The sequence below is a fragment of the Cyphellophora attinorum genome (genome assembly GCF_001299255.1).
Source record: "Cyphellophora attinorum strain CBS 131958 chromosome Unknown Contig7, whole genome shotgun sequence".
NCBI classification, from domain to species: domain Eukaryota; kingdom Fungi; phylum Ascomycota; class Eurotiomycetes; order Chaetothyriales; family Cyphellophoraceae; genus Cyphellophora; species Cyphellophora attinorum.
The window spans coordinates 753,514-778,644 of NW_017253235.1; the positions used below are offsets into that span (position 1 = coordinate 753,514).

A 25,131-nucleotide genomic window follows, 5' to 3' on the forward strand; every position below is an offset into this window, starting at 1 on the left:
TACGGGATTCCGTCGCTTATTGGGATGCAAGCTGCGCAATATGCTCATGCATGTTGTAGCCGCAGATTTCCTCTATCGTCAGCTTGCCAGGCCGATCTTTCGAGCTGCTCCAACCGATGCGCTCACTGAGGTCAGTCCTCGCTCTGGCGCTCGCCGACTGCACCCTGGTTGCTCGATCTTTCCTAGTCTTCTCATACAACCTCAGCCGCTCGTTGACACTGAGATTGCTGTACTTGTCACTGAAGACAATCCCTAAGGCTCCTGCGTCTTCAATAGCCATGCACGCCCCTTGGCTCTGGTCTGGTACCATCGGATGTGCTGCGTCGCCGAGTAGTGCAACGCGTCCCTGGACCCAGTATGGATAAGGATCATGGTTGTACAACCTCCACATCTTGATGTCCTCCGCATTCAAGAACAACGTCTGCAACTTCTTGTCCAGTCCGGGAAATGTATCGACTAGCTTCTGAGGGCTCGCGGACAGGTTCCAGCCGTCTTCACTGATGTCGTTCATCTCAGCAGGGTAGAAGCAGTAGCACGACACAACATTATTGTCCGAGCAAGGCGAGAGAACGATCTTGCTGATGCCATACCCTCCCCAGAACTCGATGCTGAGGCATACTTGTTAGCACAGACGCTTTCAGGAATTTGAGTCAAGGGCTGGGGACTTACGCTTCATTGTTCAGATATTCCTCGAGACCTAGCTTTCGAAGCTTATCTGCCGAAATGATGCATCGGTAGCAGCAGGACGTGGATGCTTTGATGTTCGGCACCACTCCGATCTGCTCACGGGACAAGGAGCGAATCCCATCAGCAGCTATAATAACATCCGCGGTGACGGTGTTGCCATTCTCAAAGGCAATAACGCCGTTCTCGGCATCGATACTCGTGGCCTTGTGCCAGACCTCTAGCTTGCATGGCTTACCGGACCCTGACTGTGAGATTGCCGTCTCTTTCAACACGTTGTGCAGGTCGATGCGGTGGAAGTTGTTGTAATCGGTACCGAAACGTGTTCGGTAGTCGCCGAGGTCATATGTGCTTTTTACCTCGCCCGAGTCCCACTCGTGCATAATCAACGAGCGCAGCACAACTGGTTTTGCGGACTTGATGTCAACATCCCATTCTTGGAGCAGCCGCGACCCATTGCTAGCAACACTCAAGGAGGCACCAACTTCCCCACCAAAGTCGTATCGCTCATAAATGGTGACTTGGTGGCCCTGTCGTCGAAGCGCTATGGCCGCTGATAAGCCACCCAGCCCCGAGCCAATGATGGCGATGTTAAATACCTCTGGTCGCAGGATTCCCGGCATCTTGGTGGTTTCCCCAGCTTGTAGAATGTCGAGTCTGTGAGAGTCGCGTTTGGATGGCCGCTGAGCGCTTTCTTTGAATCGGTAACGTTAGGTAGTGGTGTGTAGAAGTAGTCCAGTTCAAGGACGATCTGAGTCCTACGCCTTTTAATCTACTCGCGCATAGAAGCCGTCGACTGTCATTACTGCTTGACAATCATGCTCCAACTGCCTCATGTCATCGACGGCCGCGGCTCGTGAAGTGTAGCTACTTCGTCCACATTCCCGCCGGCGCGTTCGAGAACCGTTATCGTGGAACTCTTGTCCTGGATTGTCTCCACAAAGAGTCGCTCCAGGGCTATGCGACGGGCGATGAAGATCTGCCGCATACTATCCACAGTTTTGCGCCGGGCAGGGGTCCAACAGCCGACGACTTCCATTTTAGGGGAGCTTGATTGGCCGCCCCTCCTCTTCCTGCTTGAAACTGCCACACTCCTGCTCGCGTGGTCCAGGCCTTGCTTCATCCGCCTGCAGCACTACCCCAGATTCGCCGCGGCTCTGGTCTTTGGTGGCTTGTTGAAATGGGCGTTATCTTGCTTGACGCAAGAGCCGGCAGAGTCGAGATAGGCTGATACGGCGGATACGTTCCTTTATTGCTTCCTAAGAAGTCTGAGCGCGTGTCTTGAGGTTGGACCATCATAAAGAGACGCGCCCTCGCCCTTACACGTTTCTGTTCGGATGCAAGTTTGCTGAACAAATTCTGGAATTTCGATACCTTGTCATAAATCGTTTGTCTTGTCAACACAACTGTCCCACATGGACACTGAAAAACAAATGAAGGCCAGCCTGGACATGGCCGACTCGACCAAAGACCTCGAGGCCGTCCAGACGCAGGCTGCCGGCGAAGTCGCTCCATATGATGGTCAGGACTCAGCACTGCTTCGTCGGATCGACTGGAGAATTGTACCGATCCTGTTCGCGTGCTACTTGTTACAATTCTTGGACAAAGTCCTGATCAATTACGCCAATGTCATGGGCTTGCAGAAAGATCTCGGTATGAAGGGCAACGACTTCAGCTGGATGGCCACATCATTCTTCATCGCATACGCTGTCGCGGAATTCCCGCAGGGCTACCTGTTGCAGCGCTTCCCTCTGGCTAAGGTCTTGGGCTTCAACGTTTTGTGCTGGGGAATTACTATCTGCTGCTCCGCAGCACCTCACAACTTCGCGGGAATGATTGCACTACGCACGCTGCTCGGTGCCTTCGAAGCCGTGATTGCTCCAGCGCTCATCCTCACGACCTCACAGTGGTACACGAAGAGAGAGGCAGGTCCGCGATATGGTATCTGGTACTGCGGGTTGGGAGCTGGCCAGATAATTGGTGGTTTGGTCAGCTACGCTGCGCAGCATGGACCCAAGAATTCTTTCAGTGGTTGGAGAATCATGTTCGTGGCGGTCGGTGCGGTCAACATTTCCGTCGCACTCATCGTCTTATTCTTCCTGCCCGACAGTGTCGACGCGGCAACATTCATCAACGCTGAAGAAAAGGCAGCTATCCATCGCAAGCTCGCCCGTGACCAAGCCGGCAACGGAGCGAAAATCTTCAAAGCCAGCTCCTTGTGGGAGATTTTCATGGACATTCAGATCTGGCTCTTGCTTGTCCTGACTATCCTGATTGTCATACCTTCCGGCGTCATCACGACTTTCTCAGCCACTCTTATTCGTGGCTTTGGGTACACTCCGATGCAGTCTGCCCTACTCAACATGCCATCCGGCGTTGTCAGCATTGTCGCAACCATGTGCTCTACATATGCCATTCTCAAGGGCTTTCCTCGCTGGCTGAGCATTATTCTGCTCCTCATTCCGACGATTATCGGCGCTGGACTGATGAGCTTCACCGCCAAGACCGATCAACCCAGCAAGCTCGCCGGCATCTTCCTCATCAACTTCATCGTCGCTCCATTGGCGATCATTTACACCTGGGTAGGAGCCAATACGAGCGGCTACACCAAGCGCGTTGCATCGAACGTGGTCATCCAAATCGCTTCAGCATTGCAAACATTATTGGCCCTCAAACGTTTCAAGCAAAGGATGCGCCAGATTACCTGCCTGCGAAGATCACAATTTTTGGTGTCGCAGGTGGAGCATGGTGTTGTCAGTATTGCTCAGACTACTCTACGGAATGCGGAACAGGTCGAACATCAAGGTCAGGCAGGCGCAGCTGGCGTCGTTGGATGCGCCAGAGCAGACAGAGGAGGATCAGACTGACGGATCGGAAGAATCCTGCGTTTGTTTATGTTTACTGAGCGACTTGGAGTGTTAGCACAGATCACGGGCCTCCTAGGTGTCTTCGGATGCTCTGGACAGCCACTGATCTTATGATAGCTACCAGCGCACTCACACAAGTGAGTCTGTGAGTGTGGATTTCACACAAAGATTACCTTTAAGATTCCCAATACTCTCACGTCTAACATCATCACGAGTACTTGGTACTAGAGAGAATGCGTCTTCAACACGTGCTATGTCACTTACGTCAAACACAGTCGCCAAGTCTGTGACAGGGCGGCTTCCAACGCTGGGTGCCCTTTCTTGGGTGCCTTGTACTACTCGACTCGCCGTCCAGGCTCTGCACAGTACTGCGAGTGGGCTGTTGCACGTTCTGAGGCATCGGCGCCCCTAGAAACCCAGGAAGGCCCCCAAGAAGCCCTCAGCTCTGAGTCCTTGACCTGGAGAATACCTGGATCCAAAAGGCCGGGTCGATTCCCGCCGAAACCTGGAGATCTGGTGACTCCATCAACTTCCAAACCACGTGGTGCTGAAAGCGCTGGTGCACGGATTGTGTCGCTTTGCTGAAGGTGCGTGGCCGCTCAGAAGTCCAACGACTGCCCAGAAACCCGAAGATGATGGGGCGTCGCAAAGTGGACTCGCCGGCGGAAACTCAAAATCACGTGGTTCTGAGGCAGGCCAGTGGATCTAGGATAAACTTCAGTCTTCTGAGTCCACCGTCGCAAAAGATAACCTCGCGTATCTCAGCATCAACACTCGGATGTCGGCGAATATTTATCGGGTACAGCATCGATGTGTCTGCGGGCCGAGGTGCTGTACCATAGGCCGCGATGGAGCTTACTGGCTCTGAGAAGGTAAGTCTGCCAGTAGTGAGGCTAGTCTGAACTCCGTCGCTCCTTCCCTCGAACGAGAGATCGTACTGGAGTAGAGGAGGCAAGCGCGGCTCTGACATTAGGTACTCTCTGTTGCACTTCGACCGCACTTGGTGTTCTGTGGAAGCCCTTCTTGAAGCTCTTCTTCGACGAAAATTGACTTGTTCGTTGGGTCTGGCTCTCCAGACAGCATCTGAGTAGCTTGACCTCCATTGCTGTTCACGATTGAGGGAACAACCATACAGCCGCCTCATACAATCCAGGTCAGACGGCGACAACAGAGTCGACTCACTGATTTGCCACGATGCCGCACGCTACGACAACTACCGTCGAACGAGGCTCACGAGTGCTCGTGACCGGCGCGAACGGCTTCATTGCATCCCATACCATCTATGCCCTTCTCAAGGCTGGCTACGATGTGCTCGGAACAGTCAGATCGGAGACGAAGGCCGCAGCCATCAAAGCGACCATGCGAGACCTGCTCCCAGGACAGGCCCACGCCTTCTCAACGTCTGTTGTGACCGACATCACCCAAAGCGCCTCCTACGAGGACATTCTCAAATCATACGAGCCATCTGCAGTCCTGCATCTAGCCGCACCGTTCGCATACAACGTCTCGAACTTCGAGAAAGATCTGATGGAGCCGGCCGTGGCCGGAACGACAGCTGTGCTCACCGCAGCCCTAGCCGCGCCCTCGATTCGCCGAGTCGTTCATACAAACAGCTTCGCCTGCATCTATGATGCTTCGCTCGGCATGAGGCCTGGCTACACGTACACCGCCAAAGACTGGTGCCCGCTGAAGTACTCTGATGGTGTCTCAGCACCAGCAGCGCCCGTCGCATACCGTGCCGCGAAAGCCGTTGCCGAGAAGACCGCTTGGTCGTTCATGGAAGAGAAGAAACCACATTTCGATCTTATCAGCCTGTGTCCCGCAATGGTGTTCGGACCGTTTCTGAATACACCCACATCATTGCCTTCCTCGATAAAAGAGCTGAATACTTCAAATCAGCTCGTCTGGGATGTCTTGTCGGCGCCAGACGGGAAGGTGCCTCCCACAAAAGGGCCCGTGTGGATCGATGTTCGCGATGTAGCCGATGCGCATGTTACAAGTCTTGCCAACGCTGAGCTGAGCGGGCGAAGGTTACTACTCGCGAAGAGTGTCTACTGTAGCCAGGAAATCGCTGACGTCGCACGAAAGGTCCTCCCATCGAAGCTCGCTCAACGTGTGCCAGTTGGCGAGCCTGGTAAGAGGGAGGCAGCTAGCCACTTTGCGATAGATGCAAGCGAAGAGGAGAGACTGCTGGCTTCCGAGAGCAAGGGTTGGAAGGACTTGGACGAATGCATCCGCGATCTGGGCGTCCAGTTGTTTGATATACCGCAGTAACTTAATGATAGCAAGACCGTTGCTTCGCAAACAAAGACGTGCAAACAATGCCTGGTGAAGGTCAAGATGTGCCAGTATGTCGACCAACGGCTGTTGAGTTTGCCGACCGGCGTGTCATCGTGCCTTGTTAGTCAACCGGCCTTAGGTAGTCGTGATTTTGTCAACCGGCGTCAATCCTTGCCCAGCGAGAATTCGGTGGGTCATCCGGTCTTTCCATTGGAAGTGGTGTCAACCGGTGTCAAGTAAGCTTCTAGCGGGCAACCTCCGGGGGCTGTCTTCAGGCATATCTCCCCCGCTTCCATAGGCGCCTCACACCTGCAACGAGTCCCTGTGGGGGTGTTCAGCGCCCGGGGCTAGTTCAACGCCGACAGATACATAACTGTCTACTGTATATATGTGCGCCTCTACTCTCTTCACGACTGGTCAGCCGGTCTCGTAAAAGACATTGGCGACTGCTGCCATCCGGTCTCGTGTCATGCCCATCGCCTGGCGCATACTTGGCTCCGGGCATGCCTACTACTCATGCAGGAAGCCTACTTTCGACGTGATTCTTCCCCATCAAGGCGCGCTCTGGCTTGGGACTTCTTGTACTGCGCATGAGCATTCTGATTCACAAAGCTACTGCGACATGATAACCACCTCAAAATACTGAGCCGTCAGCGCTCTCTCCTCTCACTCTTCCTTGGATCGCCCTTTTCAGTCTCATTGCACGGCGACACTCAGGACGACCCGCTCACATCCGAGTCCGTAGCAGTCCACGGGTGTAGCCACGATTTGGCGGCAGGAGGACCGAAATGTCATCCATCCCGTCTCCTTCCTGCTATGCACATCATGCAGGTGTAAAGTATCTCCCTCAAGCCGCCAAACAAATCAATCATCAAGGTCGAAAGCCATCTCCAACACACTCACCGTCGATCTCAAAAAACGTGCATATCCGCATTATTGCCCACGCTCTGGCCCTTCCCGCTGCAACCTGCATGTCGATCCTGCTGTCGCGTCACCAGACGTGCAGCGACATGAAACCGCCCCCGATTTTCGGGGATGGATGATCAGTGCCCACTCCGCGCTTACGGAATTACGAAATAACGGAGTTGTACCCATCTCGAGTCTTTCCGAACCCCAGCCGTTCACCGCAACTGCATGCACGGCCTGCCTAAGCGAATCTTGTGTGGGCTTCCACTCATGGCCCTCAGATGCGATTTTTGCCAGGGGATCATCGTTGAAGATTACTGTAAGCATTACGATGTGCTACGTCCATTCAGTCCAGTCTTGACGGGATTGACCGATTTTTCGCTTTCTCATCAATGCATGGTGCATGCGCGGCAGCGGGCCACGCCTTCGCTTTGGGTTCCTGCTCGGCCGCTGGCAGGCCGGATCTTCGCTTTCCTTCGGCGAGATTGGGATGATCATCGAAAGTGTGTTTCAACGCCGATCGTGATGATGGAGAGGGTGGCTTTTTCTCCATGCCAGCATCCTACTGCACAGAGGCAACGTTGCAGTGGTGACTGTTTACTAGTATCTGCAGTGAGTCCAGGCTGGACGGTCAGCAACCCAAGCTGTCCAGACCGAAGCAGTTGTCGATGATATGGAAGGGCTCTCGACGCGAGTAAGAAAGGGAACATGAAGCCCGATTATGAACCTCCGTGTCGTTACTAAAGCTGTACACCTATCGAAATGAACGTCCCATAGCCTCAGTGATCAATGATCGTGGTCTGAGAACCCCGTTGCCCAGATCACGACTGTGCCTCGCACTTCCACTCGTGAGTGTACTGTTGTTCCTCCACTCCGTCCTTTGCCCGTCTTCCGTTACAATACACGGCGACTCCCACGGACGTTATACATAAGCTGCGTCCGGAGTCACCCTATCGTGCCGTTTGAAAAAGACCGCCCCATAGGTCGTCGGTGACCTAGACTCTGTGTACCTTACTCCGTCGTCTTCCAGCCGTCTCAATGTCGACCGAATCCGTCGAAGCGGACCGACCGAAAAATCATCAGAGGATCTTTGCTTTGCAGCGTAGCATCCTCCTTTTTGCATGTGCACCACAGTCTATAATCTGCGGTTTGTAGTTGACACAGTGATATGTCGAGCGAAACCCGTTGGTATCGCTACCAGGTTATTGTATCGTTTTTGGTTTGTTGTGCTTGGAAAATGATCAGACAGCCGAACCCAGCATTATTGTATGAATGAAAACCTCGTCGGGAAGCTAGTCCGGCTCTGCCGACTGCTCGACCAGACGAGATGGTGTTCAACCTGTTGGGGAAAATAGGAGATATTGGGTCGCCCCAGTTGTTTATGTTTCGTGCTTATGTGGTTTTGAATTGTTGAAAAGAGAATTGATCAGGAGGCCGTTGGAAACCGATTGGAAAAGATGTGGAGGCCGTTCACATCCATCGCTGCCGGAAGCGAATCATTTCTTGCCGTCCAATTTGCTGAGCATCTCGTTGTCATTCTTAGCTCTTTGCTCTACGACGGGACCGTGGGCACCACTGATCATGTCATTGACGCTCATGCCGGCTCGGCCATTGACCGAGGAGCTGGCAGAGCCAGTTTGCTGAGGCTGAGGGCTTTTGGTATCTTCAAGGTTTGGACCTGCGAGAGGTGACTGTAGACCCTGGGTCGAAGTAGGTGTCAAGCCTGGAGGAGAACTGTTATCCTTGTGTACTTTGTTGCCGTTCGTGTGTGGTTGAGGATGTGACTGATGGCTCATAACAGAAGTCGCAGGGGATATAGGAGTCAAAGCAGCAGGGTCACGGAAGCTAAAGCTACCACTTGAATTCGCACGCGAGTCATACGTACTATGACGAGCCCGAGCATTCGGGTGAGGAGACTGTGACCAAGTATGAGAATTCTCGTTGTGCGGGTCTTCGTCAGGAGGAGGTCGTTTGAGACTAACCCGATCTTCCGAAGTCTGAGGTGGTCCCTGACTGTCACCATTCGTTCCAACGGCACTACCACCTTGGGGAGGAGATCCGGGATGCTGCGGCTGAGAGGCGTCGGAGGCTGCTGGGGCTGTCCTGGTGGTGGGTAATATGGGTACCCCTGCGGCGGGTAGCTTGAGGAGGAGGACCATATGCATAGGGCGGCTGTTGCGCATGCGTTGGGGACGGACCCAGGGGTTGGCCATGGGCGCCATACAGCATCATGGGCTGGTCGCCATTGCGATACGGTGCGCCATTGCTGGATTGCCCCTCGTTACCTGGCATCGGAGGTCTGCCGCCGTTGGTATATTGATGAATCGCAGCCACGGGTACGAATGCCGCCTGCGATGAGACAGGGTGGAACAAACACTGCTGATTGAATCGAATGCAGTTCTGACAACGACCATCGGGAGAATTCTCATAGCCTGAGCAGCGAATCTAATGAATGTTAGCGCATTCATGGCACATAGGGAACAGCCAGCGTACCTTGCGCTTGCGACAGTATTTGCATGCGATAGCCGTGCGTTGACGCGGTGCAGGTTGAGGTGGAGGTGGCTGCTGGTAGCCGTAGCCATAGCCGTAGTTTGGTATGTGAGGTGGGGGCAGCTGATACGCATGAGGTTGCACTGGCTGAGGCGGTTGATTCATGTCCGGGCGGTGAGGCGGTGGGTATGAATAGGCGCCCTGTTGAGGATCCTGGTCATGTCAGCACGTGGCTTCTACTAAAAGGTACGAGACAAAGTACTGACAGGGTAGTGATGCGGCGGTTGGGGGTAAGCACTGTGATGCTGGCCCACCCATTGCCCTGGAGGAGGATACTGAGGATGAGATGGCGCCCCACGAGGATCTTGTGCAGGCGGCGCTGGATACTGGCCCTGCCGAGGAGCGTCGCTGGACGGAGAAGGACCGGAGTACTGGCTGCTGTCTTCTCTAGTAGGTGGGCGCTGGCTAGGCGACTGTTGTGGTTGTCCGTAATATTGGCCCTGGCTATGATTCTCCTGGGGAGGATAATTCTGTCGGTTGTCCCCGTTCTGCGCCATGTTGGGGGTAATTTGCAAGTGTACCGCGGCTATGCAGGTCCCTGATGTCGGGGTGGTCGCACGAGGCCAGGGAGTATCCGAAACTAACGAAGGTGGGATATATGTACGGTCGGCGTCGGCGGCGGGAGAGAGGGGGAGGGAGGTCGGCAAGGAGTTGGGACCAGCGAACCAGTCGACAGGTCGCGGTGAGGTGTCGTCGAAGAAAAGAAAAAGGTGTGAGAACTAAGATACCAATGCAAGGGGCAGACAATGGTTGAATAATATCCGGCCTGCAGAGCGCAGATGCGCGGCAGTCGAAAAGTACAGGCGATCGTGTGGTGGATACCTGTGTGCAGCTGCGCAAGTCTGGCGAAAGGCGAGAATTTCTGGAAAGGTGACACCGCGGGAGGCAAGGGCGATTCGTCTCGTGGTTGGCGGGCTGAGGTGTGGTGCGAAGGTGACGAGCTGAGAAAGTGAGAAAGAGGATGACGGCAGCGATGAAGAGAAAGGGTGATGGTGGTGGTATTGTGCAAGTGATTGGTGAGGTGAGGGCTGAGGTGTGGAGGAGGAGTGGGTGGATGAGCAGGGGCACGCAACGAGCGTGGCGAGCCGACTACAGGCTGCAAATTCTCTGGCGCACCCTGGATCCCGAGTCCCCAAGGGCGTATGGAGATGAAGCGGACCAGCAACAAGTCGTTATTGCAACCAGATGATTTGGGTTCTGCTGGAGAGCCTGAAAGGCTAAGGGAGGGGTGGATAGAGCCTGAGGGAGGAAGGAAGGGAAGGGAAGGGAACTGACCTTCTTTTCCACTTGCAGCTCCAGTGCTGCACTGGCAAGGGCCGTCGTTCCAGGCTACTGGGTCTAGATAGCGTGGCCTTAGTGCCTCTTAGGCGGGTTGGTGACAGGGGTATGGCTGCACAAATTCTGTGCTTGTGACGAGTGAAAAATGCCGAGCCGTTGCAATTCCGTTCGGTCAACAGGTTGATGTATTCTGCGACGGCTTTGATGCGATACTAGTACTTGAACGCGTTGAGTGTCATTAAGATGGATGACAGTCAGGTCGTGATGTGCTGAAGTTGTGACACCAGCTGGTCAAAGCACGTTTTGCGGGTCGGGTGCCAGCTTCCGTGTAGTGCCAGGCCTTATTTCTGTGGGTGTGTCTTGCGTCTGCTTCAACGAGCCGTTCCCGAAGGCACAGTAGCGCAAAAAGCAGTCCACCAAAGTTTCTACGATGGTTTGCGCAATAAATATATCGCTGTGGTTGCAGTTTCGGCCGATCAAGGAAGAAGTCTGATAATATGAGTGCAACCACCAGCGCCTGAATACAGCCCAGTGGCAGGTGAAGTGAGCAGAGCTGAGATAGTATGGTATAATGGTGGCCGAGAATGACGATGCTTAGAGGTTGTCTGTGGCGATAAAACGAGGGGTAATTATTTGTCGAAGAGCACTTTCTCTGGTTTCCGGCATCCGCCAGATCTCGAAAATATGCAGGTGCGCTCCAGGTCGGTGTGGTGTGAGGCCGTCCAGTGCACAATCATGGGTGATGAGGGATGCGTCTCGTCCGCTAACTTGATAGAGCGAAATCAGATCGCATCAGCTTCCAGTAAGGTCTGCGCGAGTGGACGAAGGGTATGGAAAGCGCCGCTGGCCTCTCCCCGTGACCGAAAATTGCGTTCCGTAGGAAAACGCTAGGTTCATTCCTCAGCCGTCTATCGATAGGCAACCCTCAGGCTTTGGTTGGTCGTCTGATGATTGCTGAGTATGGACTCCTGATTGGGTGGTGGCGGCTGAGACAGCAGTGGATAGAAAACTCGTTGCGTGAGAAAAGCACAGCACGATTCTGGTGAGAAGAATTGCTTGTCACTGGTATGGCTGACGAGTGGTGCGATGGCTAGCACAAGAGTTTCTGTGTGTACAGTCCAAGCGTTACATCAATATCTCACAAGGAAGCTGAACTGGACTGATGTCCAATGGAGTCGGTCAAGAAATCTTCCGTTCTGCTTCGGTCAAGGGATGCCGAGTCATATATATTGACACCATTGCTCACTATGTGTGGTCGTTGCGTACATTTCATCCGACCATGCTGTAACTTGTCTATGATAGATGCGGACACGACCCGGCAATATCCTAGCGGCTGAGCAGGTCCAGTTTGACTGCATGATGTGTTGCCCAGTCTCCCGCAGTACTGTTTGCTGCTTTGTACTCTGTATCGCTGCCCGCGAATGCGCCTAACGCAAAGCCCTTGATCAACCTGAAATCGCTTGTGCAGACATATGCAGACTTCGAGTTGATGACTCCCTGCCAGGCATTATACTTTGGCTTCTACGCAGGTGATTTGGCCATCGAGGACCGGTGCTCGATGAGATAGAGCCACATGCTTACACCGCCCCCCATTCACGTACAATTACTTCGTACTAGTAGATATCAAATACTGATGTATGGAGGAGCTCCACAATGAGACGAGAGCTGGACCGCGGGACGCACCATGCCTTGTACTCCGAGCCGTTGACAGGTCTAGCTTTATCAGGCCTCGCGTTTCGCCTGCACACGTAGTACCTGTGCCTGAGGCAGCACGATGTCTGGGCTTCAATAACATCAGACTGGTATAACCAGCTTCTATATGCCCTATGCAATCAATCTGCGCGACATCATTGTGCTGGATTATTTTGTTTGAGCTAGGACAGACGGAGCAGGCGATGACCACGTCTTCAAAAGCATCTGTCCGAACGGACGCTGCTATGGTAGATCCCGTCAGCTTCAAATGACGAATGACTTCCTTGGAATGTGCGAGTAGTAGTATCCATCGTTCGCCGTCAAAGCATACCCTGGAACACTGGGTCGGGCCACTCGGGCGCAGGGGTCTTTCGTGTCACCCGCCTGGCGTCCCTTGCAAGCTTGGTCTTGCATGGCTTCGATTTGCCCATCAGAAGACAGTGCTCAAAGCCTTTCTTGCGAAGTGAGGGGTTAGAAACCGTTGACGATCATCCCATTCGCGGCATTTGCGTGCCACCAGTCAACAGCATCTCGACGCCTGACTCTCCGCTGTCGTGCAGAATTAACAAAGCCTGCTGCCAGAGCAAGGAAGTTTGCGCACTGTCTGGATGTGTGCTATCATGTGATTGTCTTGCCCTGCTGTCCGAGTCTTACCAGCATGTCATAATGGACAGTGGAAATCCGCACTGATCGGGCGCGGCTAATGTGCGTATTTGACCGGTGCAGAGTGAATGCAGCTAAGATTAATCACTCGTGGCTGTCGAGCACGAAAGTGAACCTATTACAGCTGTCAGTCTGAATTCAAATCCATGGCCTGACCACTCACAAATCACTGGGGTTTGTCAGTAAGCGACATAGATGCAGCTGTCATATGGTCACTCGCGGCTATAGTCCCGTTCGAAGGCCACGTCAAAGGGATCCTCTGGCTGGAGCGTGCCGCGCCGTCCTTCTTTGCCGTTCTGGACCTAGTTGACCAGAGGCTGGTGGCACCAAACAGGTATCGTGACTTGGGCTCAATGCACATCGCCTGTGACTGCAGCCTGCAGTTCAAGTGGTGAGTGGTGAGCCTTGTTTATCCCTGTTCATTACCTGTACTGTATAAGTCTATCGCATGGTCGGGCCGTTCCTATATCGCGATATCCGTCCTCGGCTCTTAGTCTCCTGTGATTGGACGATGCCTGGGCATGCCTCACCAAGGAGACATAGGTCGGATTTTTGGCCAGCTCGCTCCTAGTTTTCTGCTTCGTCCAATGCCACATACAATAGCGTTGACGCAGCGTATCGTTGGGCACATATGACACCTGAGATCGGCGATTGCGCAGGGTGCAAACGTTCGTATCTGCAAGTCCTCAGTATGCAGCTGAGCAATCCGCAAATGTGTCTGACGCAGCGTTGTTGGTGTTTTCTGCCATTTAGTCGATCTCAGACATGAGAGCGCATTGAACTGGCAGCGCACGTTGCTTCGCGCTAACGTGCTGCTAAAATCTCGCTTGCGTGGGTAACACTCAGGTTTGCGGCTCATTACCAGGTATCGCCAGGTCAACGTGTCAGTCTGGCACTGGTGAACCATGCTTCGATGTTGCTGTGGAAGGCCACGATTGCGTGCAGTGCCGCTCTTGTGCGGCTTCGCTTCACCAGTCACTGACAGCCCTGCCATGTGAATGAGTCGGTGTCTCGGCTTGTGCTGTGCAGAAGACGATCAAACTTCACTACAAATCGACGGCAATATGAGGCCAGATCCACGGACGATTAGCCGACGACACCTCAACCTTTTCCGCATGTCTCGTCACATGACTCTGTGCCGCTGCAGAGCATGTGCCAATCATCAGTCACAAAAGCCCGGATACGAAAGCCTGCCGTAGGTATCGGATGATCTTATTGGTATGGTAGCTTTGGACGAGTCGTGTTTCGACGGCCGACAAGGTAGGCTAGTCAGGATACTCGCCCTTACGCAGCAAGTATCGCGAGCAGATTCTGTTGCTATACCCCAGTCGCAGACTCATCTGTCATGGACTAGATCGGCAGATACGAGGGTCAGGAAGTACTGGTGTGAGATTGTTGTTTCCAAGCTAATCTGCCGCTACATTTCATCCTCGCTTGGATCGCTAGCATCACTGCTTGAGGCATCGTCCTCGGGCATGACGACGGAATTTAAGTATGTGACCTAATGATGTCGTCAGCAAAGTGTTGTTCTGGAAGTTCTAGCAGACCGCAAGCACAATGTGCAGTAACGCAACGCAGCGCGCCGCGGGACGAGCAGTGCCGTCTCGTCACGATAGCGAGGAAAGGAGTTTGCTGTCCGGTTGCCCCAGCGAGGGGAGAGAACTTGGTGCCCGTGTGTGTGTGTGGGGACGCGAAGGTTGACAGGTGAGCTAAGGGACTTACCAAAGGGTATAAGCTACCAATAAGGACGGCTATTTCCTTGACCAAGCTTGGTGAAAGCACAGTCTGCTCGGGAAGCCTGTGACCAGCTGTGTAGTTTCGCAGCCGCAGTAGCTCTATCGAGGCGTCTTCGACCGAGTAACCCTAGTAATGTGACCCGTCAGTTGACTATTCATGCGTGGCATGCATCTTGATGCAGAGTCCAGTCAATTTTCGACGCAAAGCGAGATCCGACGGTCTGCCTTCCCTGCTCCTCAACAAAAGCTGTGCGCGTACGATGAATCATGGCAGGATCACTAGTAGAGGGACCGCCCGCGCTTGGTAAAGGGACTACCCGACCCAGTACCGACTTTCGCGCTCTTCCCCCTTGCTCCAGGGCGCGCATTCAGCCTTGCCTCTCTTCCCAGGGATGTGGCGACCACAAAGGCCGCAGACTGCATCCTCGTTCTCTTCTTCCTTCGTAACAGACACGTCAATCATGCACGAAGTCGCATTATCACAGTTCACAAAGTGGATCAGTGTGCTCCGAACTCTGTCCACTACACGCAGATGCTGCGAACCATTCCCCATGGGGCTCGATGTTGCTTCGCAATTATCGAGTCTTTACGGTTGGCACGACGGTCTGCTGTCGAGCCCCTGAAGCCGCTGCGTTGACACAACGCAATTACAAAGCGAGAGTTGATCTACAGTTACTGGGGCAGAAGAAATGAGGCTTACCTTGGGCGCCGTCTTCAGGGCATTATCCTGGTTCTGATTTGCAAAAGCTTTCACCGCTTTCTTTGGATCGTTGGCGATGCCTCCGAGAATATGCTTACGCATGGCAGGATCGGTCAAGACTTTGCGTAGCTTCTCGGGCTTTCGTACGATATCTCGGCGTAGGAGAGCCAGGGGCGCAGCCTCTGGCATCCACAAGCCAGCACCTTCACAATCACGAAGCGTCAGCGTTCCACGGTCGTGTAGTTCTCTCTAGAGCGACAACTCACCGACGAAACTCTTTCCATGAGGCGATATTTGCACATAATAGCACGCATAGGGCCCTTTTCGGCCAGTGCGAGACCTGGGGCGTATCAGCGAACGCGTCATCGCTGGTCTGAAAGCTTCAAAAGTACCTACCATGCTGCTGAGAAATGTGGCTAGTCAAGATATTAGCCCAAATCTTAACGTCCACGACGTTGAATGAACGTTACACAAACCTTGTACGGAGTTGGGTCTTTGCTGAATCTGACATCTCTATAGATGCGAAATACCTTTGAACGTCAATACATTCGGCGCACATTCCCAAGAATGCTCACCAGATCCTTCGGTGGTAGCTCGGGCACTGTTTCGTCAATCTCTGAGATTTTCTCTGAAAGAACATCAACCAAGCTCTCCCAATCCTTCCAAGATTGTCGAAAGTCTGGATCATGCACTATATCGGGTATCAGTGGTTGAGTGGTATCTGGAAGCAGGAGCCCGGAAACAAGCAGCGATACAACCCACGCCCAGAAAGTCTGACAGGCCCGGGGTGAAAACCAGAGCCATACATGACCATAATGTATTTCGCATATGGTCTGCAGGATTGCCACAGGACGCCGAATCGCGTGAGTGTCTGCCGCAGAACTTCAAAGGATACAATTGTGCAGCAGGAATAAAAGAACCAGAGGAAAATACACATACTCTTCAACCACTCTCTGTCATTGTTGGCCTTGAGATCCTCTAGGAACAGCATCGTGTTTGGATGAATGCGATCAGCGACATACTTGATGCCACCATCTCCCCGAGGTTTTGGCTTTTCTATGAAGACTTGTTTGCCAGGTCCGAGGCCAGTCTCTGTTTTGTTAAACTCGATTAGCCTACACAGATATCTTGAAGACTGGGTAGATGGTAGAGGCATGGAAAGGACTAGGGCCCGAGGCCCACACGACTGTCAACAATTCTGGACGGGTCGGCATGAAAGAACAAATGAAACACCTTGCCCAGCGTCAAAGGAGGGAGGCATCAGCCGGTCTCTTTGATATCGGTTCGAATGAACGCTGAACAGACCGTGGCCCTTTGACCGCTGGTGGAGGCTCGCGAAGATACGTACTGACACCCTCACGCCACATTTGTGAGTTCTGCTTGCCGAAGAATGCCTTGCCAGTTCCTGCTCGTGACTTGCTACCTTTTGACCTTCTCTTCGTGTCTTCTTCCGAGTCGTAATCGTCTTCGCTCTCTTGCCCGCTCTCATTCTCCTCGCTGGCGCTGCCTGAGTCGTCACCATAACCGGAGGCCGAGTCGTCACCACTGGGAGATGCAGAAGAGGCTTCGACTAGGTCTTCGTCCTCGTCTTCCGACCCAGGTCCATCGAAGTACTTGCTTTTCTTGCCTGTGACTGGCGTGCTTGTTGCAGAGTCTTTCAACCGCTTCGACGCCCTGGTGCCCGGTGTAACAGATGTCGGATGGTCGGTGGCATCTCCGGTCGCTGATGCTACGTTGCCTCCTGCGGAGAGATGGCGTTTGTGATTTCTCTTTGGTAGCGATCCCGATGGCGCTGATGCCGGTTCGGTCTTTGGAGTGCCCGTCGTGGGACGACCTACAGATTTTCGTGGCATCCTTGCAGGTAGCTTACTCCTTCTCACAGGCTGAGCTGTAGAGGTCGAGATCGGTCCAGAAAAGTTGAAGGTCTCAATCGCTGTATAAAGTTCTCCCTTCGTTGAGCCGAATCGTGCTATTCCGCAGTATGGAGAGCCTCGTCCGAACACTGCCTGTCTTCAGCGGTCTTACCGTTCTCACCGAAGCAATTGAAGTCGACTCTTTTCCCCGACTGCCACCGAGTTGATCCAAAAAGTCCGACCGCTATGCCGGCTTGGTTTCGTCTGCTAGCAGCTGCCTTGTCAAACTACTTCAAGTGGTATACCATCCCCCACAGCTTTACCATCTTCACCTTTCTGATCTATCCCTGTCTCTAAAATCTTGGCAGGCAGAACGCGGTGATGACGTCACGCGATCTCGTCTCAGATCCGCGTCTGGTCTACTTTTCAGTGGTATCTACCCAAACACTCTGGTTGATGTGCACAAGCGAGCGGAAAGGCGACTTTCAAAGCACCACGAGGCAGCCCGCTACAACTCGGTGACTTGAAAGCATAGCGCAGTGCTCCAAAATCCCCGCGGAAAGATTCGATTCCTTGGCCGGACATTTTCTGGGGCAGAAAGTTTCCGCATCACAGAAGCCTGACTATAGACGCCGACTGCTCGTCGGCACGTTCTCTTTCCCGTCTAGGGTATGCAGTAACGTAAGTTGCATATAAGGGGCCAGCGGCGTAGAACCTTTGAATGTTTCCTTATACTTCCACAACCTCCGTCGACCTGACATGCTATACAAATCTACTTACTAGCCAGCCGTAATAGTACCTTGGCGAATACATCTGGAAGGTCGTATACAGCGTCTATACCAAGTGGACACAACCTCGTTCTGCCTCACATTCGAGAAAGACCATTTCTGATTTCAAAAGGTGTCAAGCTCCAGATCCGTAGCGTCATCTCAACTGCGAAGACCCCCTAGTCCCATCAACCATGTCAGACCACTCTCACCACTCTCACGGCCACGATGGTCATCCTCACCCGGACCACGCCTCTGCCCACCAGCATGCCGCACATCACGCAGCTACCGCGATCTCAAACACGGGCGGGTCCGACTTCACCTCCCACAACCGCGCACACTGGGATTCGATGGCCAAGTCCTACACCTCTCAGCCGTGGCAGAAGGACATCGTCACGCGCGTGACCGCATTCCTACAATCCAATCTCGAGTTTCTCGGGCTTCCCACCTCTACGCAAGTACCGCACGAGCCCCGCGTCCGAGTCCTCGACTACGCGTGCGGGCCTGGCACTGTGACATTTGCGCTCGCTGGACACGCTGACGAGTTTGTCGGCCTGGATCTAAGCGATGGCATGGTAGCCGAATACAACTCACGAGCCCAGCGAGAAGGTCTTGACATCGCACACGCCACCCAGGCCGACCTCCTCTCCAAGGACGAAGACACCATGGCAAAGACGACCGCATCCTTTTCGGGTCCCGAACACCATGATTTTGACCTCGCCATAGTCGGCCTTGGCTTCCACCACTTCGAGGACCTGCCCCACGCCACCAAGATCCTAGCCGACAGGCTCAAACCAGGCGGTACGCTGGCGATAGTGGATCTGATGAGCCATGAGATGGAGGATAATCCGACAAATATCAAGAAGATCGTGGCGCATGCTGGCTTTGGTCAGGAAACGGTGAAGAAGTTGTTCGAAGAGGCGGGTGGCTTGGTCGATGTGGATTGGACACCTATGGAGGGCGAGATTATGATTGCGGGCAAGAACCCGAGGAGGGTATTTCTGGCGAGGGGTCGCAAGCCAGGCCGTGAGAAGCTGTGACTTCAGTGGAGGGTGATCTAAGTCGGGCCAATGACATTGGGCAGCATTGTCAGCTTTTCTGGACTGTTCAATCATGGTCCTCAACATTGTCGGTCTGCTGGCTCACATTGGCCTCTTTTTGCGCAGCTTGTTGCTTCTTCTGTCTGGCCAGTCCCTCCTGTCGCTTCCGTTGTCGTCGATCGTCCTTGGTCTCGATCTGCTTAGCGCCCTCTGCAAGTCGCGTGCGCTTCATTGCCCCAACAATTTCCTGCACCAATCTCTCCTTTCTGACTTCATTCCACCGAAACCTCTCTCCGACGATTCCCGTGCACATCGCAAGATACTCCTCAGACACAATAGCTGCTGCACTGTCTCTGCACGGATCATAGAGTCCTATCACGCTTTCAAAGACAATGCCGTTTGTCCGAATAGCCACCATCACACCGTCGCCATCGTAGTCCGGGTCCAGGGCTTTCAGACTTTGGACCCCAGATTCGCGAAAGCCGGCGTTAATGGCAGCAGCGAGCAGCGGCTTGGCGTAGTCGAGTGTCGCACAGAGGACGTGTAGGATCAGGGGTGAGTAAGTGAGGTGAATCAGTCGAGCAGAGGACGGTACATCGCCATTTCTGGACATTCCGAACTTCTGTGTCCAAAACTCAGAGCCGACTTCTTGTAGATCAGGAACGTCAGGAGGATCGTGCGAAACGAAGAGCCATCGTCCGCCGCCTTTGCCACCAGGTGCTGTCTTGACTTCAGACCCTGTACCCTCACGGTCCACATCTGCCAGGAATGCAGCATCTTTGTCAAATTGCTTGTCAGGAGGTTCTCCAGAATTTGACGTTGATCTGTTCGAAGGCACTTCCTTCTTCGGGCCCTCCACGAAGACAGCTACACGTCCAGCGCAACTGCTTGTCGTGACCCATCCTTCTACGCCGTTGATGAGTCGAATGAGATCAAAGATCTGAGCGTCAACACTGCCCTTGGGAGACTTGTCATCATAGTCGCTTGGATCTAGCGCAAGTTGAGATAGGATAGAATTCTTCTTCGTAAGAAACCTTGGTGGGAGTGGTGATGCGCCCGATGTCATATTCCAGCTGCAGGCACTTCCGACACCCGAGTACTGTGAAGGTGTTGCCGTAGATAGCAGCCCACGCTGTCCTACCTTTTCTGTACCCTTTGAGAGGAATGAAGTCAATTCTGAGTTCGCGTAACACGAGATGCGAGTCTTACGCACAGCTAAGCCTTGGAGTAGAAGCAGTGGCTAAAAGTAGGGTACCCCTCGGTGCTTACTTCACGGGACGGCGACCCATTCATGTCCTCTTGGAGACCTGGAAGGAAGCATGCGTCGAGATCCGGGTTCATCAGAATTTGTTGACCTCGAGATGCTGTACAGGGTCATGACCAGCAGCTTCAACTTCAAGTACAGTACAAAATTAAAACCACATGGGGCGTGTTTGATTGGACACAGCATTGACATCGTCGGCCAATCAGGCAGGTCAGAAAAGCACAAAATTGACGGCTTTCCTGGCGAGAGCTTTCTACCTCACGTTCTCATTCTCCCGCATTGATTCAGAGGACGTATCTCATTCATCGACTCTAATTTATCTACGCTCTTTTGATCTGACATTTCGGCAGTCTCGGTCATCTGCAGGCCTCCTGGGGTATCATAACGTGGTCGCGTTTCATGCGATCCTGTTCCAACTCCCAACGCCCAAGCCTTTGATCCAGAAGCTGCGCCGTCAATTCCCACACCTGAATTGTCCACATCGCAAGATGCCATGATCATCATACCACATCGTGCAGAATCCACGTACAGACGCTTTTGCTTTCTCTGAAGCCGGCAAGCAACGCGCTAAAGCATGACACGAGCGGCTAGAAGCGACCGCGGCCGCGGCCTCGAGTTGGAGACTGGGCTTGCTCTTCAGACTCCTCCGGAATGGTAGAAGCACGGTTGATGGTGTTGCGACCCGTAGGAGTGCCGATCGGACCGAAGTCTTGTGCAACATCACCAGCTCGCTTGTTGGGTGACAGGCTACGACCACGCAGTGGACTGACCTGGCCACGAGCGGGACTGACCGAACCACGAACGGGGCTGCCTTCGACCTTGCGCTCTCGTGGGCGGATGGCACCGCGTTCTGGGCTTGCACGACGAGCAGGCGGGACGTAGACACCAGACATACGCTCGGGACTACCCTGGCGAACCGGAGTAGAAGGCTGGAACGGATCCTTGAATACAGCACGACGAGGGCTTGTCTGGCGGAGTGGGCTGCTGGGACGAGAAGGATCAGCTTGTGCGCGCATCAAGCCACTTTTGTTGCCCGGAGAGCTGATGAAGGCACCATAGAGAGAACTCTGGTGGATGCTAAGATCGGCTAGAGAGGCACCGAGACCGGGACTGGCCTGAGCAGGGGTGGTGTCATCGTTGCTGCCAACTCGTGTAGGTGTGTTTCCAACCGAACCAGGTTTGGTTGCAACAGCCTGTTTGGCGATGGTATCGAAGTCGATGAACTGTCTGGCGGCAACGGGTGGGCAAGAATACGTGCCGGTGTCATAGGAGGAACGAATGCCGACGTTGGGCGTGGCTTCGAATGAGTTGATGTTCTCTTCGAACCCTTCTTCTGAGTCGTCATCATCCTCCGAGTCGAAGTTGTTCTGGGGCCGCTTCGCATAGGGGTTGAATCGACCTTTCGCGACATCAGGATGCCAGCTACCATAGCCAGGACGAGCATCCACAAGAACCTTGTGATTGATAGGAAGGGTCACTTCGGTGCTCTTGAGCTCGGAATAGCTCAGTCCGAGCACCTCGACCGGCATCTCGCCTCGAATGACAGCCTGAACCTTCTGGTGCGCGGCCTCGATCTGGGGAGGAACCAGGATGCCCACTTCAGCAAGCGACTCGGTAGCAGATTTGACAGGGTATGTGCCAGTGGTGCATGTGATCAGAGCTTGCCATTCACCCCACTGATTCTCCGGTACTTGGACAATATCGTCACCAGGTAGAGCCTTCTTGGGAGGTGCGATACCGCCGGAGCGGAAGCAGCCGAGTAGTTCCATCTTTTCCGCAACCTGGTTGCCTTCGAAAACATCTGGGAACTCGATGTTTGTAGAAGGCATCTGACGAATCGCAAAGAATTCGTCCCAGGCAGTTTGCATGATGTCCTTCATCATGATGGATTCAGCTCGAGCGAATTCGGCATAGGTAAGCTGATCAACGCGATACGCCGCGCCTTGGTCATCGACGAGGTCCAGAAATTCCTTGCCGTTGAGCAGATCGACCACGATCCAGAAGCCCTTGTCGTCCTTGCCCAGCTGGATGAAGTCACCGACTTGGTACATCGTGCCACCATCGTTGCCGAGCCAAGCTTTGGTGGCGCCTACGTCGAACAGCTGCATCCACTTATCGAGATCATCATCGCCGACCTCATCTGGGATGCTCAAGCAATGGAATGGCCAAACAGCGCAATAAGTTGAGATCTCAACGGCTTCGTCGGATAACGGGACAACGAGTTCGGCGATGCGAGCCTTCTGCCGCTCGGAGAAGCCAGGGCATCGGAGACCAGTATTGACAAAGGCGCGAGCCAGCGGAATGGACAGACCGACCTCACGGCCATGAGCGTTGACATAGCCCTTGTCGTACACCTTCATGAGAAGCTGACCGAGCATGCTGAAGTAGGATGGGAACAGTCTGTCACGCTCAGCCACGAGGTAGTATTCGGAAGCCCAAGGGAACTTCTTGACAGTAGCCATCATGCTTCGTAGCCACGCTGAGGAGACTTGTCGGCACTGGGAGCTCGACTCGGCCATAGAGTGTGGTTGGTGGCGCAAAACAGCTCTTCCTGGCAGACGAACCCACGGAAACCAGTGGTCGGCATGCCGTCGTCTCCGATGCGGCCGGTGTTGACCATGACCGGAATACCTGTGTCTGGATCCCAGTGGATATCTTTTGCGATCGGGAAGATGGCTTTCATGAGTTCGCCTTGCGAGCTGGCGAACACACCGACTGCCTTGTTGCTGATCTTAGGGACTTGGTTGTTGTCTAGGTAAGATTGGTAGCGGTACAGGACCTGTTTCGCAAGAGCCTGCGTAGGCAGCTCCAGCCATATGTCCATAGACTTGCCGGTGCAGCGGTCGATGAGGATGTGGATCGGGTAGGTGACCGAAGAGCCTTCTTTGTTGCCGTAGTGGAAGAGATGCTTGGCAGCCCACATGGAGACTTCGGAAGCGCCAATGGCGTACGGAGCCTGTTGGTTGGTGAGTTAGCAGGCGATCGTGACGAGCAAGAGGACTTGTGACGACGGCCATAATTCACAGGTAAGTGAAGGCGAAGTGCTACTTACTCCTTCAATGCGGACTACAGGTAGTGTTGAAGGGTATACGGCACGAGTGCCGTCGACGAAGGGCGGATAGTTGTCGACGTGGAATCCATATGCGCGCATGCCGGCGGTAGCAACCTCATCGTTGGTGATCTCACCAGCCGTAGAGTTGTTGCCGGTCAAGACCATCGATCTCGGAATATTTGCTCCACTGCGCCAAGCAGCGTTGTCATTCATGCTGCCAATTGTGCTGCGGTCATTCTGGCTTGCAGGAGGATAGGCCTTCGAGGTGCGTCGGGAGAAGTTCGGAGTGCGTCGAGGCATATTGACGACCGTGTCCTCCTTAGGAGCTGAGCGCGAACGGCCGGGAAGAAGCAGGTTTGGGTATGGGCCTGCGAAGGTGAGTTACATGATGATCAGGATGTAGATTCGTTCTGCTGAAGATGCTCTTCTGCCTGCGGGAAAATGGGGGGCGGTAAGTCCTGTTGACAAGAAATGAACTTACTCCAGTTGCAAGCCGGGCAACGAAGGTGGTGATTCTCTGAGTCGCCGAAGCGAAACGGCCAGCTGCAATTCTCGCAAACACAGGTGTACTCGTCCTCGCGACCGCGAACGGTGACCTGCTGCTAAACCGACGTCAGTGATGCGCAATGAGATGCAGGCGGAGGGCAGGTGTACGATCACAACGAAGAAATACTCGGAATGATCGAGGGGCGTGCAGTCTCAATTGAGGGGGCCTTTGAATGAGAACAATGTTCATGTGCCAATGCAATGAGAGGTGGAGATCAATCAAATCGGAAAGAATGGTAGAGTTGCGACTGACAGAGCTGCTCAGGAAGTAGTGACACATGACTGCGGACCCAGTGGAATCCGTTGCCCTGGGTGAAGACTCGACCTTAGCTCTGATCGAAATCAGGGGCACCTGATCGCAGCGCAATCAGCAGCAAGGATGTGGTCGTTAGGCAAACGCAAGGCCTGGTGAAAGCATTTTGGACCCGCTCAGAGCCGAGACTGAAGACACCAATTGGCTGTGAGGTTCGTCTGAGAGTCGTTCGAACAGCTGATGTCACTTTCCAGCAGTGCTGCAACAAAATGAAGACCTGGGGTTGATTCATGCAGAGCCAATGGCAGTATTGCAGCTTTTCGAAGGCTCTTCGCTTTGAGCTTCGGCCAACAAGCACGAACTGCGCGCGAAGACGTTCGAAACGATGTTGTCAACGTACCTGCGTGGCCTTCTTGGCCAAGGAGCGGAGAGGAAGGGAAGGTGCCTCCTGTGACGCGAGGTTAGTATGTCTTATCCTTTTCGCGTGTTGCGCTTTGCATTGTGCTTCCGAATGGAAGCTTCAATCGACTTACGAAGGGCACCCGGACCTCCTCTCCTTCCTCGGCCGAGGAGCGAGAGCCGACCGACACCACGTATGGCGCCTGGTAAGGCATCGTGTCTACTGTGGTCGAAAAAGGTGGTTAGCCTCGGACGTTCTCGTTTCTTCTCTCTATCTGACAGGTACTGCGTCTACTTCTCTGCGCTCGGGTTTGAGCAATGACTTACAGAAACAAAAGCGAGGCAGCGGCGACAAGGGCGCAGGCGGACGAGCTTGCGGACTTCACGAGGCAGAAGAAAGAGGGAGAAGTTTTGTGCGTAGTTACCGTGGTGCTTCCCGGAGATATCGCAGAAACCAATTTGCAAACAGAATCTACCGAAAGGAGGCTGAGAAGGTGGCTTTGGGAGTCACTTGTGCTACTGGCGGCTGTTGCTGGGGCAGGAGAGGTAACAGTCATGCCTTTGTTCAGCAATGGGAGAAAGAAAGAGAATGCAATACATG

The 25,131-nt window shown here is 53.8% G+C and overlaps 8 protein-coding genes across 8 annotated transcripts; 3 read left to right on the forward strand and 5 right to left on the reverse strand.

The window, feature by feature from the left end:
* Positions 1 to 16: 16 nt before the first annotated feature.
* On the reverse strand, positions 17 to 1,307 carry AB675_9754 (3-hydroxybenzoate 6-hydroxylase 1; the record flags this gene model as incomplete). The annotated part of the gene is made up of 2 exons (XM_018150318.1): positions 17 to 608; positions 670 to 1,307. 2 exons carry the CDS (start codon positions 1,305 to 1,307, stop codon positions 17 to 19), a joined length of 1,230 nt encoding a protein of 409 aa, XP_018002194.1.
* A 792-nt stretch (positions 1,308 to 2,099) lies between these two features.
* Positions 2,100 to 3,551, forward strand: AB675_9755 (Thiamine pathway transporter THI73; the record flags this gene model as incomplete). Its single annotated transcript, XM_018150319.1, has 1 exon — positions 2,100 to 3,551. The coding sequence occupies one exon, from the start codon at positions 2,100 to 2,102 to the stop codon at positions 3,549 to 3,551; it is 1,452 nt and encodes a 483-aa protein (XP_018002463.1).
* A 1,194-nt stretch (positions 3,552 to 4,745) lies between these two features.
* On the forward strand, positions 4,746 to 5,825 carry AB675_9756 (putative uncharacterized oxido; the record flags this gene model as incomplete). The annotated part of the gene is made up of 1 exon (XM_018150320.1): positions 4,746 to 5,825. The coding sequence occupies one exon, from the start codon at positions 4,746 to 4,748 to the stop codon at positions 5,823 to 5,825; it is 1,080 nt and encodes a 359-aa protein (XP_018002378.1).
* A 2,408-nt stretch (positions 5,826 to 8,233) lies between these two features.
* Positions 8,234 to 9,784, reverse strand: AB675_9757 (uncharacterized protein; the record flags this gene model as incomplete). The annotated part of the gene is made up of 4 exons (XM_018150321.1): positions 8,234 to 8,865; positions 8,936 to 9,182; positions 9,231 to 9,440; positions 9,494 to 9,784. 4 exons carry the CDS (start codon positions 9,782 to 9,784, stop codon positions 8,234 to 8,236), a joined length of 1,380 nt encoding a protein of 459 aa, XP_018002411.1.
* A 4,553-nt stretch (positions 9,785 to 14,337) lies between these two features.
* On the reverse strand, positions 14,338 to 17,209 carry AB675_9758 (uncharacterized protein; the record flags this gene model as incomplete). The annotated part of the gene is made up of 9 exons (XM_018150322.1): positions 14,338 to 14,421; positions 14,643 to 14,783; positions 15,357 to 15,559; positions 15,623 to 15,696; positions 15,753 to 15,772; positions 15,833 to 15,886; positions 15,932 to 16,047; positions 16,296 to 16,448; positions 16,705 to 17,209. 9 exons carry the CDS (start codon positions 17,207 to 17,209, stop codon positions 14,338 to 14,340), a joined length of 1,350 nt encoding a protein of 449 aa, XP_018002498.1.
* A 961-nt stretch (positions 17,210 to 18,170) lies between these two features.
* AB675_9759 (uncharacterized protein) lies at positions 18,171 to 19,016 on the forward strand (the record flags this gene model as incomplete). The annotated part of the gene is made up of 1 exon (XM_018150323.1): positions 18,171 to 19,016. One exon carries the CDS (start codon positions 18,171 to 18,173, stop codon positions 19,014 to 19,016), a length of 846 nt encoding a protein of 281 aa, XP_018002240.1.
* Positions 19,017 to 19,083: 67 nt separating this feature from the next.
* Positions 19,084 to 20,082, reverse strand: AB675_9760 (tRNA wybutosine-synthesizing protein 3; the record flags this gene model as incomplete). The annotated part of the gene is made up of 1 exon (XM_018150325.1): positions 19,084 to 20,082. The coding sequence occupies one exon, from the start codon at positions 20,080 to 20,082 to the stop codon at positions 19,084 to 19,086; it is 999 nt and encodes a 332-aa protein (XP_018002306.1).
* A 785-nt stretch (positions 20,083 to 20,867) lies between these two features.
* On the reverse strand, positions 20,868 to 24,745 carry AB675_9761 (uncharacterized protein; the record flags this gene model as incomplete). Its single annotated transcript, XM_018150326.1, has 6 exons — positions 20,868 to 22,759; positions 22,849 to 23,236; positions 23,333 to 23,700; positions 23,814 to 23,934; positions 24,532 to 24,579; positions 24,665 to 24,745. The coding sequence occupies 6 exons, from the start codon at positions 24,743 to 24,745 to the stop codon at positions 20,868 to 20,870; spliced, it is 2,898 nt and encodes a 965-aa protein (XP_018002255.1).
* Positions 24,746 to 25,131: the final 386 nt, after the last annotated feature.